The sequence below is a fragment of the Dermacentor variabilis genome, chromosome 4 (genome assembly GCF_050947875.1).
Source record: "Dermacentor variabilis isolate Ectoservices chromosome 4, ASM5094787v1, whole genome shotgun sequence".
NCBI lineage: Eukaryota > Metazoa > Arthropoda > Arachnida > Ixodida > Ixodidae > Dermacentor > Dermacentor variabilis.
The window spans coordinates 60,546,386-60,563,958 of record NC_134571.1 but is presented as its reverse complement, the minus strand read 5'-3'; the positions used below and the strand labels follow the sequence as shown (position 1 = coordinate 60,563,958).

The window sequence follows — 17,573 nt, the reverse complement described above, 5'->3', positions numbered from 1 at the left end:
GAAGGCAGGAATACTCAGGCACAAGGACAACCACCTAGCCTCCACCTCTTCGGCTGGGGACAGTGTGTGCAGACTGACTGCACTCTTGTCAATAAGAACTGTGGGACTGACCCATGGATAGCTTCCTGATTGCTCGAATGCGCTTCTATTCGCGAGACCACACCCACGACTGACTTAAGCATCAGTATTGTATGAGGGTGAATTTTATTCACTTGATATTCCTGCGTAGCAAATCAAACCCCCTCAATTTCTCAGCATGTTCCATTTTTTGTGTAGTTCGGGGAGCTGGCATTCTTTTATAAAGTGCAATAAATGCCCTTCATGTGTTTGCACTGACTGCACTGCGCCTACTGCGTCCTTTATTCCTAGAGATTTCGAGTCCTCAAGCGTCACTTTTTCATACTTAACAGCATACAAATTAAGACCCAACAAAAATGACAATACAAGTGAAACAAGCACTCTTTTACTGAGAACAGAGCAATTCTATGAAAACGATGTAAACGTGGGATAACATTGTTATAGAGGGTTTGACGGAATTATGTCAGGAAACATGTTAGACAGAATAAAATGCAGTCACTGACTATGTAAAAAAATTCAAAAATTATGTTTGGGAACTCCTACAGATTCTTTGTTAACATGAACAAGGAACCACATTGACACTACCACTCTCACATCAGTCATTAAACACTATTAAAATGATGGCAAGCGCAGGTATTGCACTGACACCTTGTCATATTGTGTACCAACTTGTGTGTCAGCCTCTGTTTGGCAAGCTTTCCATTTAATTGTCATTTGAAAGGAATGAATTTTCGCCTTAATTTCAGTCAGAAGGGTGCAAGTTCTAAGATTCTGCAGGCCCTTCATGCCACAGTCTCAAGAAACCTTAGTGACAGTACCATCCCTAGTGAGCACTTGCATAAACACAGATGACAAGGGTCTGTGCACAGGCACTCACAGCCTCACAGCTCTACAGCACCTACTGTATATGTTACACGTAATGTGTCTGCGGACGAATGATATTGTGTGCATGAGCATAACATAGAAAGAGCTTCAGCATTTTAGCAATGGGTTATGGCTTTTCTGTTAAAAAGATCATTTACATCTGTGTTGAAACTGCAGAACAACCAACTATAAAAGCCACAATAATTCTTGTACTCAATGCTGGGAAAAAACAATGCAGCGGAAATCAAAATGCACTAGCACCAGATTTTCCTGTAGGTAATAAATGCTTTAGGAACTCATTCTCTTCTACTGAACTGGTTCAAATGAACTCCACTGAATAAAAAATGATATTAGATAGAATGAGAGAAGTAAAACTAATTTGGAAGAGTTGGTTCATACAGTCTACGCTCATTACAATGGATCCGCGTACAACAGACTTTCGGATATAACGGAGCATATTTCTGCCTTAATTTGTTCTACCTATTTTATTAATGCAACGAAGTTCACTTTTAATGGACCGCGCTACAACAGACTATCGGCTACAGCAAATTAAATTGGTGGCAATTTTTGTAAAAACCAGCGTATAATACAAGACTTTTGCCCTGTTGACACGGGCTGACAACTGACTTGCGAGGGTCAGCCGACGATCGCGGTTCAATATAGCGTGTGCGATGGAGAAAGTCAGGGTGGAAACATGCCGTCTTCTCTCATGCGCGAGACACAGGAGAGGCGTCTGTTGTAAAGAGAGACGACTTTCCTTGGATAAAAACGCAGTGCGAGTGAGGCAAGGACAAGAAAAAACACTAAGCTACAACACAAGCGCTGTGACGTAGCACTCCTGATGTAGCTTTGTGTTCCTTCTTATTCTTGTCTCAGTTGCACTGCGTTTTTATCTGAGAATGGGAGAACCAATTTCAACTCGGCCTATTCTTTTTTTCAAACCCTTACACAGGCCACAGGTACACAGGCCTGAGTATATAAGAAGGTTCTGTACACTACAGCCATTCATGGCTGAATTGTACTTGACCCACTAAATTCTACATCATTAAATACACACATTGCTGCTAAAACTGAAGTTAATACAGAGGTCAAAACAAGAATCCTCGTTAAAATATGATAAGCAAGTATAAAAGCATCCATCCCAATCTTTAGTATTGCAACCAAACTGCACAGCACTCAACGTAGTTCAATGAAACCAGGCTTCACACAATTGACCTAAAAAATTTTCACTGCTAAAATAAATATATTTCACTGCACATGTCAGCAGTATCTTTCTAGTAGCCAGTGTGTAGCAGTGACCAGAAGCTTCCACCCAAGATTGGCATTGGCAGAATGGTGTTACCTTCGAGACAAGGTGTCGAGATGAATGAGCAACAGTTGGAAGGTTCTCATCTTCAGTGTTGCAGAATTCCAGCAGCAATGACCTCAGTTCACTAACAGCCCAGAGGTTGAGTCGAGCTGATGCCAACTCGAGAGAAATGCGCTGATGTGGTGGGATCAGGTTCAAGTTGGCTAAGCAATGGACAGGCCTATCCCTTAAAAAGAAATAGAAACATAGAAGCGAATTGATTAATCTGCATGAGTCTTAGTACTTCCAAGTAAAAGCTTGCATTATAGGAAACTTTTGTTATTCACAAGAACAACACATACAAAAGTAATGATAAAGAGATATAGAGTCGGCTTCCATTAATTTGGCTCTCATTTGATATTTAGGTTAATTCAATCCTAACCAAAGGTCCCAGGTGGTGCTCATGCATTTCTATAGGCCCATACTTTCGTTATTTTGATCTTAAAATTGGCCTTCACCACATAATTCGCACTTGATCAGTCAGCGCTCATGTGCCTGATCCCTATAGTGACCCAATAGTGACCCCTTAAGTGGCAGCGTCTGTCTCTGCGGAGGTTAGGGGATAGCGAATGTGTTGAACACACTTCATTTCCCATCAAAGACTCTTATTTTGGGCTGGCCCGTAAGAAGATTTTCAAGCAATAACCACAGTTCCTAATGTTTCATTACAATATTTACCAGAATTTACCAGTATTAATGCACGCATTTTATTTTAGGAAAATTGGGCCGAAAGTTACCTCAGTGGTGCAATCGGATACGAAATCAAAACCATCTTTGCGACATTTGTATGCTTTACCGCATAACTTAAGTGTAATGCGGCAAAGCTGACTTTAAAAACCGTGAGGCGAAGCTTATATTAGAAAATCGGCTGCCATCGCGCAACAAACATTTTTCTTACTAAAATAATAGGTTCGCGTGACGTCAGATTTATATTTTGTTTAAACGCTTTAACATCATTTCTACGTTAGTTGTTTACTCTGGGCACACAAAGTGGGCACACATTTGATTTGGGGGCATGATATAATCGGGAAAATATTACCAAATGAATTGGTGGTGTGTGTCCTGGCGTTTCTTTCTTCAGTTTATTTAATCGACTCACCCGATAATTAAATCATTTTCTTCCCTCTCATCAGAGTCAAATTAATGAAAGTCGAGTGTAATATCTTCAGTGTAAAGCAGTGAATTTGGATTTTAGTCCACTGTAGACAATGTGCTGCCATTTCACAAAAGCCATGAAAGAGAGATGTAGTCCTTTGAGCAATGTGACAAGGAGTAAGGAGCACCCAAATGTATGCTCAAGAGTCGATAGTGGCTAAACATCTATGCCAAACAGTATGTAAAATTCACAAGTCGCATTTTAATCCATATATCATGATTGCAGTAGAACCTTATTGATACTATCCCATTTTCTGCTATTTCCCAGTGCACACATCTTCTCACTGGACCAATGGGCATCCTGTCAATGGCTTAGCCAGCCAGCATGCACTGAAATTGATATTTAAAGTGAGCCTTTGAAAATATGACCCCTCACTTCTTTCTGTTTCATAAAAATATGCGACACTGCAGTGCTGCAGTGAAAAACCAGAATAGCATATCCATGTATAAGAAAAAGGCAGGAATATCATACACCCACTTATTTTTTTAGGCTATGCAAATTTTACAAACATCATCTGAGGCACATAGCACTACAGTCAAATCTCGATATAACGAATCACGCAGGATCGCCAAAAATAATTTGTTATTTTGAAATGTCGTTGTAATGAAAAACTTGTGGTTATAAGCCAGTAGAGAAACCTAGGAATGAAAATGACGTACCTTGGCAGTAGACGCATGTGCAGACAAGCATACTCTCAAATAAAAATGTTTCACTCACTTCAAAGCTGCTTTATTTGAAGAAATCAGTGATTTTCTTCTGGCACATGCAGCACACACGACCGATTAGGAATGCATCTACATCTTCCACTTTGCGCAATACCTCATCGGGTATGTCATTTCACCGAGTGCTGAAAGTGCGCACTTTGTTCATGTGCACTAAAAAATTAATGTTCGATACGATCTCATCTTCTGTGTTCAGTGACCCACAGTCGGCTTCCTTCGGGTCATCACCGTCACTGGAGACGTCGCAAACACAGTTAACAATCTCTTCGATTGTCAGGTCCGCCGCCGTGAGTGCTGCACTGTCACTCTCCACGTAATCGTCAAAGGAAGAGACGGCAGGCAGCAGTTCCGCAACCTCAGTCCACAGGTCTACTGGGTTGTTGTCAGTCACCTCCAGATCATCTTCAAGCTGCACAGGTGCTTTGACAAGCCCTGCTTTTCGCCAGCAGTAGCTAACAGTGGGCACCTTCAAGTTCCACCAAGCTCCTGTGAGCATTTCTGCTGCTTGACGAATATTGATTGCAGTCAGCCGCTTTAGGCGGAGGTTGATAATTAACCGCTGTACAAGGCGCTCACGAAATTCTGCTTTCACACTCTTTATAATGCCCTGGTCTAGGGGTTGCAGTAAGGACACGTTGTTTGGCGGCAGAAACTCCAAGCGAACGTGCATCAAGCGAACATTTACAATGTGAGCAGAGCAGTCGTCAACCAGTAGAATTTTTTGATAATGGCAACCTCCTGTTCGTTAAGGATAATGGCAACCTGCTGTTCATGATCTGAGAATGCCGGGTTGCATTTGGCCGGCATTCTCAGATCATAAACAGCAGGTTGCGATTATCCTTCAAGAGAAAAGTGTAGAAAAGACCAGCTGTGTCTTACCAGTACTCACGTACGGGGCAGAAACCTGGAGTCTTACGAAAAGGGTTCTACTTAAATTGAGGACGACGCAACGAGCTATGGAAAGAAAAATGATGGGTGTAATGTTAAGGGATAAGAAAAGAGCAGATTGGGTGAGGGAACAAACGCGAGTTAATGACATCTTAGTTGAAATCAAGAAAAAGAAATGGGCATGGGGAGGACATGTAATGAGGAGGTAAGATAACCGATGGTCATTAAGGGTTACGGACTGTATTCCAAGGGAAGGGAAGCGTAGCAGGGGGTGGCAGAAAGTTAGGTGGGAGGATGAGATTCAGAAGTTTGCAGGGACAACATGGCCACAATTAGTACATGACCGGGGTAGTCGGAGAAGTATGGGAGAGGCATTTGCCCTGCAGTGGGCGTAACCAGGCTGATGATGATGAGAATTCTTCAGTCATCCCTCCTCATTTGGTTGTTGAGTTTGATAAAAGAGTTCTCTGATCATACAGGCTCTTTCGTTGGCACGGTAGTCGTATGGTAATGGCATGACATGCAGCGAGGCTTCGCGTACTTGCCGATGACGAGCAGTTTAATTTTTCTTCGTGCCTGTTGCATTGCAGGAGAGCAGGACTGTCACATGAAAATGCGACTTCTTTCCTCCTTTGCACTGGTGCCCTTTGAAGTGCACCATTCAATCTGGCAGGAGCTGATAAAAACATCCGGTCTCATCCATGTTGAAAATATCGTCTTCAGAGTATGATTCAGCCACCTCTTGACAACAATCATTGCACCAAGAATTCGCGCCTTCTCTATCAGCAACCGTTTCCTCGCCTGAGACTACCTGCCAAGTCATAAAGTTCCTTTGGCAGAAACGAAAAAGCCAACCAGCACTGGCGTTGAACCCAGTTATTTCGGGTGCATCGGCAAATCGGCTGGCTTTTTCTCGGAGCATTGGGCCAGACACAGGAACGCTTTGCAGCCTGGCAACTTTGAACCATGCTTGTTCCACATTGAAACAGCTTGGTCCACATTTTGAAAGTTTCCCAGTCGCAGCCGTTTCTTCGTAGGAGTGAGTTACTATACATGGTGAAGCTTGGCAATTTTGTATCTGTCTTGCAAAATGGTTGCGATGGTCAATGGGACAATGCGACGCTGTCTGCACATGTAGATTTGCCTTTTCCCTGTGTCGATTTCCTGCAATATGTCATATTTGTCCTGCAACGAAAACTGCTTTCACCTCTTATTGGCGCCGACACTAGCTGCATTCATCGTTGGATCTCGCATGAACATCGCCAAACCTTTGCTGTGAAGTTCTTGGTGAAGTTTATCATGAAGCAGTTGGCACTCGACGTAGTGATCATGATAGCTACTGCACTAGTGGTTTCTGTTTCACGCGAGAGTTGTGGCGCTGTTACTTTTAGCCAAATTCGTAATACTTATGTTCCTCAGTTATAAAGGCAAAATAAACTATGCGCATTATTCTGAAATATACGCTGTATTGAAATTCGTAGTTCTGAAATATTTTTACACTGAAAATATAAACAATCTGGCGGGGATATTTAACATATTTGTAAATTTGAGAAATTCGTTGATGTGGGGTCCGTAGCAACGAGATCTGACTGTATTTCACCATTTCAGATAATTAATTTGAAGAGTTAGGTGTAGTTTCACGGCAAAAAACACTGATGAGTTATCTAACAGACTCCTAAATAACTTTTATTAATTACTTAGAGAATATGTTGAAATTGTCAAAGTGAAGTCAATCAGTATTATGGCTACTTTCCAGAAATGAGAAAAAACATTCGTTTCACGATATCAGTCCACAAAATGTGAGGCATATACATTGGCACTTTGCATTATCTTTTTCTCATGCACTGCAAAATAAAACTACATAGAGTGAAAATGTGTTTTGCCACACATTTCATCTACACATGTACCAAAAATGGTTTGTTCTTGATGTATCTAGCAAACGGGTGTTGCCTTAGCACTGACTGACTTCAATTACTCAGTATCAAGTAACAGTGGGAGCTGAGAAAAGCTACCTTTTGGCCAAAGTGCTGGATGGAGACTACTTCACGATTTTTCAAGTGCAACAAAATGAGCTTTAAGTATTCATTCTTTTTTTCTTGTCTCATAGAAGTGTTATCTGAAAATGAAGAACTTTTGCTTTCACAGTGTGAGCTCTACTTAAACATCTCCCTGTTTAGGTATGCTCTACGTCACAGAACTTAAAAGTGACTTTTACATAGCAATTCTATGATCATTCGTGAGAGGCAAGTTCATTCAGACAATGATGATATTAATAGGTTGACAAACTATTTTTGCCATCTGCCCTGCTTTTAAAGAAATGTGTTAAAGGATCAGATCTATGAAGAAATAAGTATAATACATTTTGCCGGAAAGCAAAAAGGTAAGAAAGATATATGCAATACAAACCATGGCATTTTTCCAATGGGGAGCAATCCCTGCCAGCCAGACTGGAGCTTATACTTAACGGAAGGTAGCAAAGATGATTTCTCAAAGAGGGAAAGAATGCTTTCTAAGCCTTGTAGCCTTGTTTTGGCCCTCTCCATCTGAAATAAAGCAGTGGTCACATTTAAATATACTACCATGAACACAAAATTACATAGCTATTAAACAAGACCTCACAGCAAGCACTGATGTAAGTGCAGTTACGATCCACATTGAGACCTTTGAAATCTAAAGAATAACAGCAACATAAGCCATGCTTGCTTAATATTGAAAGTAAACAGAGATTAATTTAATTGCAAGGTGCACAAGTTACATTTGTCATTATGTATTATAAATTGTAGTGTGCGAGTGCTGAAGCTTGGAAATCAAATAAAACTGACATTTGGGACCTACATGTCAATTACAAGTGCTTGCTTACAATCTTAAAGGGACACTAAAGTTAAAGATTATTTCTTCTGCATCAGTAAATTACCGTTCTACAACACCAAAAACACCACTCTTACAACGATAAGAAGTTTGGCAAGCCAGAAAAAGCACAAGAACGAAATACGGGTGGCGACGCCTACTTAAGTTCCCGCACTTGGTGGCTGTGACGTCATGGATTTTTATGGCGTCTTCTAGGGCCTACTAATTATATATAGCTGTACAGATTGACTACATTGTGTTCTAAAGGAACCAAATATTAAACATGGCAAGTTTCGGTAACCTTTACTCAGCCAGCACAGCCCAAATGCGAAAACATACTTTGGGATCCCTGACGTCACGCTGACGTTCCGGCGCTGGGGTTTCGGCGCGAAATTCAAATACTGATACTTGGACCTTCATTTTCTCATCTAATAATCAAACTATTTTTTTGAAATAACTGCCTGCAGGGTTCTGAAACAATCCTTTATTAATCTAAACTGATTTATTGTTTTGCTTTAGTGTCCCTTTAAACAAAGTAAAGATAAACTTCTGCAGCTTTTTGCACATTCTGAAGGCACTTCACACACACATAATTAAGTTGCCATCCACAGATTTGGGTCAAATAACATGTGCACAGAATCTACACGCCCTTTGTACTATTAATTTAAAAGGCCCTGCAGTAATTCCTCAGGGCTTAAAAGTTTTCATCCCTGTTTGCTAACATCCTCTTACAAAGATAAACATGAATGTTCGTATGCAGCATTGTACGTACTAACAATAAAGCTTTTAGCCAAGAAATTATAAAATTGGAGCAAACAAAAAAATAATGTCAGCTTATTATTTATTTATTTATTTATTTATTTATTTATTTATTTGTTTGTTTATTTACAGAATACTGCAGGCCCGAAAGAGGGCCCAAGCAGGAGGGGCAAAAATACACAAAAATATATCCAAGCAACGTGTGCAAATATTAGCATATAACACGATCATACACCTAGCAACAAAGAGGAGTAATAATTGTAAAAGCACAAAAATGAAAAGAAAAAGGCACGAACCGTACAAATATTAGCAAATAGCAACATCAAGTGCAGGGCAATGAAGTGCAGCAACACAATGATATAAAGTTTTTTACGCACTTGAAACACAACCGAATTGTCAAAAGCATGTCGCACACACAGATATATACACACAAAAAAAAGTATTGGGCTTTCTCATTTAATCGCCCAACAATGTCATTCTGTGTAGCCAATCACATCAGTGTAGTAGGGCATACACTCTTAGGCAAAGGTACACTTTCTGGGGTGTATATCTGCCACACAACAATCATCATCTGCCTTGCTTGCATTTCCTTTCTTGAAAACGCCGCGCCCGCTACCTTCCTGTTGGGAATGCTATGTCATGCTGATAACGGGCATGACGTTCGTTACTGGGAAGTACCGGGCACGCAGCGTTAAAGAAAGGAAATGCAGACAAGACAGATGACATTTATTGTTGTGTGGCAAAATATGACCCAAAGAGTGTAATTTTGTTTTAGAGTGTACCTACAGAGGGCATACCCAAGTTTTCTATGTCTTCGCAATGCAAATCTACGGATGATAGAAATGGCATGTTAGTATGATAGCATTTGGTGTTAGTAAGCCTGACACTAACTCTACACACAGCCCAATTTTGGGCTTTAGTCTTAAGAACCATTTAAATTACATGTGAGCATGCACCACACATTAGATGATCACCAAATCACCGAAGCTCAGTGACACTCCTCAGCTTCACAGTGAAGCACTCTTGCTGACTGGTATCATCAGTGAAGCATGGAAGACCATGAATTTTATTATAAGTACTCTTGATTTCAGTGCTTAACAGACAACTAAGTGTTGCCATGTACTATACTACTGTGGCAAACTTTTCTCCTTCTGGCGCATCGCTTGTTGCAGACATGAGCGAACAGTGGATTATGGCTTTAAGGGAAGAGAAAGAGGAGTCAGAAATGATGGAGTATATCAAGTGAAAGGACATACAAATAAAGCCCCCGTGCACTTGACTGTGCTTGGTGGTTCCACGGTTACAGGTGTTACTATGCAAAAGATAAACGCAAGGCATCTGCTCAATAGTCCCTTTAAACCATACGTGCTTCTGGCAGTTCATTACAAAAAGAGCAAGCATATTTCTTAAAACCCTGCACAGTTAAAAATAAAATGAATGATGAGGTCTAACCTGGCAGTACATGGCCTTCCTGATGAGCTCTACATCAAGATCCTGTGTAACAAACTCAAGCATTTGGCTCAACAAGTGACTGTGGTCAACCACATTCTGCTTGAGTTGGTTGCCTTCAGACAAACACTGAAACAGAAACGAAAGGAATAGGTTAATTGGTCCATAAAGCAAACAGCAAAAGAGAAACTTGCACTTTTGCTATTGATAACAGACATCACATATTAATCTACAAATGAGCTGAGGGAGAACAGAATGCCAACATAGAAGGTTGTCAATACTTCAAGCATGCCCACTATCATACGCACAACACTTCACGCATATAGTGTAACAGGGTATCAAGTCATGTGATGCACTGTGATTGCCTTCATCATTGTATTAATTGGACTTAAAGAACCAGTTACTGTCTGGCAATAAACTGCGTATGATTACTAGCAGAAACCACTTTTCATAAAGACCATACCAAGTGGCTTACAGCCTTTGCTTTCCCGGAGAAAACCCTTTGGTTTTATGAAAGGAAGCACGAAAGCAACATTGGTCTAATTGTGCACGATAACTACAGATTATATGGCCAATACAACAACTATTCTTCAGTATTCTCACATGCTTAATGTATATGAGCACATGCTCAAGACGCAACCTATAAGCTCTCTACATTATAATGGTGGAAAGAGTACTGAAGTTACATGCAAGAATTTGATCCGAGTTGTTAATTAAATGGCACAAAGGCCACAGCACAAGCAAGGAACTATAGCAAAAAGCTGAACCTTCTTCAGTGCTGTTCCAGCAGCTTCCAGCTTCATGTCAAGGCTCTCTAGAACCTCAGTTTGACTTTCATCAGAAGAGTCCTTGTCCTTCGAAACAGACGAGTTTTCTTCAGAGGAGCTGCCAGACCGCGCTTCTGGAAGAATAAAAGGAAGTGTCTGGTCAGGACTTAGCAAACAATTTGTCGATGCAGACTGATTAGACATGGACGCACTCCTTGCTTCATTAAATAGACCAGGTAGGCTTTGCTCTCACTTTTGTCAGTTCTTTGCTGAAGAATGACTTGATGTGTAGCTGTCTTCCATCGTGATGAAGCCCCAATGAGTTTTAGGTTCTCCATAATTCTAAGTTCCCTGCTTACTGCAGGCCGCAGTTCGTAAAAGAGGAAACGGCACCGTTCAAACATTGGGCAGCAGACCTCTTTGTATGAGCCGTTCAAGTCTTGTCTTGCCTGCGAAAAATACCAGAATATGGAAACACAAATTTAGCACTCAGTCAACCTGTGGTAAGCAATCTGCCCTTGACACTGATTTGTAGCATGCTAATCCAATCACTTTGGCTCAAATATAAAAGGAACATTCACTAGAGCAATTTGCTTTCCTGATGCAAAGAAGCTTACCATAAAACTAACAGCAATGAAAAGCAAACATATTCAGTAAACATACAGGACTCGTGTTATTTAACAACAACCTCCATGTCTTATTTAAATGCCAGCATGTCAAAAACACGACAGAAGAAAACAATAATCCTGTACCTCAAAACTAAAAACATTAAGGTTTTTGGTAACATGACAAGCTTGTTAAATGGAAACTACCAGGAAATCATAAGAGAAGCTGTACTGGCCGATTATTTTTTTTGAATATTCAACTGAATTTGCTCAGAAAAAAAAAGAAAAAAAAAATAAGAAGGAAAAAGACTGCGGCTTATTAACACAAAATGTAAACACCAATTTTACCTTTAATAAATTTAGGGCTTAAATTGCATTGGCAATGACTTTGCAACATTTAGAATGTAGTGGTATTTCTGGTATCATATTAAAAAAAGGGTTGCCTAATGTTGCCAGGCAGAACTTATGCTTATTCTCTAGAACAATGCAATTAATAAGCACTTAACTGCCTTTGGTCACGTGCTGTAAGAATGGCATCACAGGGAGCTGGTGTAAGAATTCAAAGATAGTGTCTTGACCACCCCTTCCCCATGCGTCCCCTTGCTTTTTTTCTCATGTCGTTTTATTTCACAACATAACAAAAAATACTACATACACATCTGGGTTCTTAGCAGTGCTGCTAGTCCTTGGTCCATGCAAAGAAAGTAAAACTCAAGCGTAACTAGGGCAAATAGACAAATAAAAAAACAGTATGAAGAAACTGCCAATTATAACTAAATTCATAGCGAAAATCTGCTACTTGCCTGCTACTTGTACAGACAATTCTAAAGATTCAAAGGTTTAGTAGGTTTCTCCCTACTAAACCTTTGTTCATGGCAAAAGTCACCTATTTGTAATTATAAATGTCAAAACTTTCCCATTGCTCCCTTTTGAAATGGAAGTGTGCAAGTAATGGCTTGCAGCACCTTGATGAGGGACCACTTGGTTTGCTGAACCATCCGCACAATGTCCTGCAGAATTCCTGGAAGCTGCACTGGAGAGGACTTGATGGACGAGCCTTTCAGGGCCAACTGTTCCGCAGTGTTCAGCAGGGTGGCACCACAGCCTAGATGCTTGACTGCCACTGCCAACAGCAGCCTGCAGCACAAAAACAAAAAGCAGAGAACCATTAAGACTGGAAAGAATACCACCATGGAAGAATGAAAGTGAAAAATTTCCTTTTTTTAATTAAAGAATTCACCTGCTCCTCGACGCTCCAAGTTGCTGTGCTTCATTTGATCTATAAATAGCTCATTTTAGCAATTAATTGTAACTATGATAACTACCTTACAACCTTAAAGCTTTGTCAATCTCATATTGACTTCTTCGACTCTCTCTGTGCCAACTTTTATTTCTATACCTCTCCTGCCCGTGAGAGCAATTTAACATGTGCACTTTGAGTGCTGAATTATGAAGTAATGCTACATATGTACAAACTCTGTTTCCTAGAGCATACTGCATTAGGCATTTAAAATTTATTAAATTGCAAGTTTAAAGTAATGGAGGATCGTAATACAAAGGCGCAACTGTGCCAGTGTGAATTACACAGTGAGATTATTTTGAAAATCATCTTTATCATGCAATCACATCAAAACATGGAGGAAAAGAAAACTACATTTTCTCAACCTTAATACTTCATGAGGCTATTCACACTCATCCCCTTGGCACTTAAACTATAATTTAATTGGCTTGTTTCTCAAATGTGAGTCCCAAGAGGACAGAGCCATGAATGTAAACTGCAATGAGTGTTGTGAAGAAGGAAGAGCATGAGGATGGGACACAGCTAAGGGGCATAGCACTAACATCTTTGAAATGTTTCTTCAACATGATAAGTCATCGACTAGCACACATATGCACCCTGCTGCAATAAGTGCATCCCACTTTTACCATGTGGTCGAGCCTTCACCTGCCGTGGTTGCTTAGTGGTTTTGGTGTTGTGCTGCTAAGCACAAGGTCGCGACATCAAATCCTGGCCCAGCCTTGAAAACTCCGCCACTTCCGTGGCAGAGGTAATTGGCGCCATCTATAGGGAGGGCGGGAAAGCAACTCCGCTTCTCTTGCATGGCCTCTTAGATCTGCGCGCGCCGATACAGGATGCTGTGCCCTTTCGCCCCTCCTCTCAACTTCTCTCCCTTTGCCCTCCCATGTAACTGCCTCACTTTCGACTGTCTTCTAGCGCGCGCGCTGGCCCGGCGTCAGCTTAGCCCAGTGCATGAAGTTTCATGTTTCATTATCTGCTGTTTTCGAGAAGCATGCGCTGCTGTGCGTTGACCGGCGGGGGCAGTTCCGTCAGTTTCGTGGTCCTCCATAGCTGTGTGCTTGTGCTTCGCGATGTTTCACCCGTTTCACGACTCGCACCGCTCATGCATCATGCAGTGGTGCACGAATACCTCAAAAACAAGCCCTGCAAGGTTGTTCCAGGTGCCTAAAGACAACAAGTGAGTGCATAGACCCAAGGACATAAGACGCATGTATGCGAACACGGCCCTCTGCATGTGTGTGCTCCATAAGTCTCCAGACGTCGTTGTGCCTTCACTGTGCTACACGTCCCTCTTACCAGCAAAGAAAGCTGACAAATAGACGTTCCTCCTCATTGCCACCTAGTCTATGACTTGTTGTCCTGTGCCAAGTCACATTCTGCAACTTCACTAACTCGCTCAGCTTTCCATTCCGCCCTCAGTGCTTTTTCTGTGTGTCACCGTTCTACAAAAGCACTAACAGCTGAAAAATTACCGTTTGTGTTTATGTATCATCTCAGTAATTGCCGATGGGGAATCCATGTGTACGCATGATACACTTTTTTTTCTTTTCTGGAAAGCATGAGCATTGCAAGTGTCCTATATGCAGATTTTTGCCGTTCATGTTAATTACACAAAAGAGTGCCCAGTAGGTATGACTTAGTGCCTTAAGTGACGTAATTTTACTTCTAAGCATTGCAATCGTGGTAAAAGAAAAGTAGTGTTGTTGGCTTATTTCACCTGGTCTTTGATTGAAGAATAGGCCTTTCTGCGAATGTTTTGTATATGCTGCTACAAAAGCTGACTACCTTCTGCTCCCCCTTGCAACCGTTACTAAATTTGTGGCTAAGTACAAAATAATGCGACCATGTGAATTTCCGTTTTTAGTGCAATGTTATTTTTGTTCTGCCATGTCTGCTTTTTTATTTTGTTCAGCAGTAATGAACATGTCGTGCATTTCACATACTTTTGTGCAGGTATATAAGTAATTAATTTCCTGTCTTTTTTTTTTTTGGTATGACTGTCAATAAAACAATCTTTGCTTTCTGTTGTATTTTTTTATGTATCTTGCATGCCATTGTTTATGCCACTGCCAGTGAATTTTCGCTTGTTTAGTTGTCATGACTTTGTCATACACGTCGTCCAGTTTTGTGCAATATCTTAGTGCATATATCAGAAGCTCGTCTACACTTTGGTCTTTAGGGCCTTACATGAAAATCTTTTTTTTTAAATACAGTAGAACCCGGATATATCGAATTATTGCCTATATCTAACAGTTGAAAAATCCCCTTGGGAATCCCATGCAAAAATATAGCACTATTGTTTGCGTATACAGAACTCCCATGCACCGGCATATCGATGTATCGAACTCCGTGCTGAGCTGCGCCCTGGCAAGTGCGCTTCTCCAATCGCATCCCAAAGCTCTCGCAATGCTCCTGCAATCTCACGCGCGCCACCCCGCACTCTGAGAAAGAGAGGAGCACTTGGAGTGCGATTGGGTGTGAAAGGGAAGCGAGAGGGAGAAACCATGCTGACCGCAGGCGCCCGTTTCCTGTGTTTTGGTTGGCTGACACCGCTGACGCAGCGAGATGAACGAGGTCAGTGCAGCTTGGGCTTGTGGCAGTGCGGAGACGTGGAACAGTGCGTCTTTCGATTCACTTTGTTCTTTTTATTCACGAGGCCAACACGAAGGCTTGAGACTCGTGCGGTGCAGTGTGTTTTTCTTTCCACTTTTGGCACGTGTTCCGGAGCCATGGCCGCGAAGAAGCGCACGAATTTGGATTTTTAAACAAAGGCGGACATCATTCGACGGCTGGAGGCTGGCGAGAAAAAGTCGTCGGTAGCTGCGGCATTCGGAATTCCTCTCAACACCCCGAGTACGATCCTCAACAACAAAGCCGATGTTAAGCTGAAGACAGTGCAGTCCAGTCGCCCTGGAGCGTGTCATGTGCACATCCCATGACGCTGGATGCCTGGACAGCAAATTTTGCAAGCTCTCGACATTCCCAGGCACCATTCCAGGCGGCGTTACAGCACGTGATTTCGTCAGCACTGACGATGGCATGCAAGCTGTAGCGGATCGTGCTGATGCGGAGTTTGTGGCTGACATCATGGGTGACGAGGACGCAGACTCGAGCAGCGGCGAAGGTTCCGACGAAGAGGACCGACCACCATGCACTGCAGCATCTGCATTCAGCATCATTCGCCGCTGTTGTGGCACAATGGAAGGACCTGGCCTTTCTCATTTGGACACTGTTAACAACCTTCAGGACAGCTTAATGAACTTGATGGTGCAGAAGAAAAAGCAAGCAAAGGTCACAGATTTTTTTTCTTACGAAATAAAGTGCTCTGGTCATCGCACTGTGTTTTTGTTTTTTTACGCGCCTTGGAGGCACAGATCGGTAAGTTCCCATTAGTCACGACATCAGGAAACTGCCTTGAGATGTGTGGAGTTGTTAGAGAAGCTTTTGACATGCATATTTTATATTTCAAATTATCGATATACAGTATCAAACTATCTCGCAATCCCCTTCGAGTTCGATATATCCGGGATTGACTGTATTTATGTGTACATGAAACGGCCTTCGCGTTTTCTAGTGTTTTTTTATGTGTTATTTAACTGTCTGTGAACTTTGTGTTTAGTACTCATGTATATGTCATGCACCTTTCACTTTTGTTCATCTTTTAAGTGTGTACCACACCACATTATAAGAAACATCTTTTCTCGGAAATGACATCAATAAAGTGAGACCAAAGATCTGTTGTGTTGGAAGTGGAATTTTTTTATGTCCCGGCACGTGCTTGTATAAGTATGTGCAAGACTGCATGCGTGCCAACACATAGCCCACGGTGCACCACGCGCCAGCTCGCAAGCAATGCCAATGCGCGGCATAGCGCGCGCGCATGATATAAAAAAAGAAAACAACGTTTTTGCCTGTGTGCGACGTACAGGCAAAAGAAAAGTAAGCGGCTGCTGTTCCTGTTGCCATGACAACGTAAACCATCATGTGCGCCGCCATTTTGCTAAAGCATCGTCCTCCTGTTAGGGCTGTAACTGAAGGGGACCTTGGCGCTAGCATCGAAAGAGCGTCTGCTTCAAAACAGCCAATGGCAGCCATGCGGAGATTCACCCCTGGGTCCTGGCCGCGGCTGCCGCCTTTCAATGGGGGCAAAATGCAAAAATGCCTGTGTACCATGCATTGGGTGCCCATTAAGGGTGGAGGCTACCCTGGAGACCGAACTTTCTTATTTTTTAAGATATCCAGATGAAACTTTCAGGGTACGTTCACACCACCGAACTATGAGGAACTGCATAGTTTCATGAAGATATGTTTATTAGTTCCAGAGTTATTGAGGTCTAACTAGGTGATTCATGTATATGCCTGAGGAAGAGCTTGGAGAAATGCCAGGACATCGTAGGAAGCTGAAATTCACTGTGATGATCTCTTGATAGATATCCCAGGGGGCTAAAGAGCCCTTTTCTTTAATTTCCCCTCCAAACATTTTTAAGACAACTTTGAATTTGATGTAGCCAGTAATTACCACATTCATCAAAAATTAATTGCTAATTATAAATTAACTGCACCAGATTTCAAAAAAAGAAGCCTGTTACCCCCTGGCAAAGTCATTCAGGAACAGAATAAAAAAAAAACGGCATACAAATCTGAAGAGCGGTTCTTGAGACATCGCCTTCCCCAGCACCACTACTAGCGAAAAAATCCATTCCGAGAAAACAGGCCTTAAAGTTGAACACATGTGTTTTTTTTATTAGAAAGCTCCTGCGGAGCTTCTAATTAGCTCTTGCGGCTCCAGG

The 17,573-nt window shown here is 41.7% G+C and overlaps 1 protein-coding gene across 6 annotated transcripts in view; it reads right to left on the bottom strand.

Annotated features, from left to right (window-relative positions):
• The window catches only part of HERC2 (E3 ubiquitin-protein ligase HERC2), a 181,397-nt gene that overhangs the window by 95,203 nt on the left and 68,621 nt on the right, over nt 1-17,573 (bottom strand). For all 6 annotated transcript variants that reach the window (XM_075689247.1, XM_075689251.1, XM_075689248.1 and 3 more), the window contains exons 26-31: nt 12,449-12,620; nt 11,132-11,327; nt 10,879-11,012; nt 10,115-10,240; nt 7,463-7,599; nt 2,285-2,477 (exon numbers count right to left, since the gene is read on the bottom strand). In XM_075689247.1, the coding sequence (XP_075545362.1) occupies nt 2,285-2,477; nt 7,463-7,599; nt 10,115-10,240; nt 10,879-11,012; nt 11,132-11,327; nt 12,449-12,620 (958 nt within the window). The remainder of the gene's footprint in view (nt 1-2,284; nt 2,478-7,462; nt 7,600-10,114; nt 10,241-10,878; nt 11,013-11,131; nt 11,328-12,448; nt 12,621-17,573) is intronic.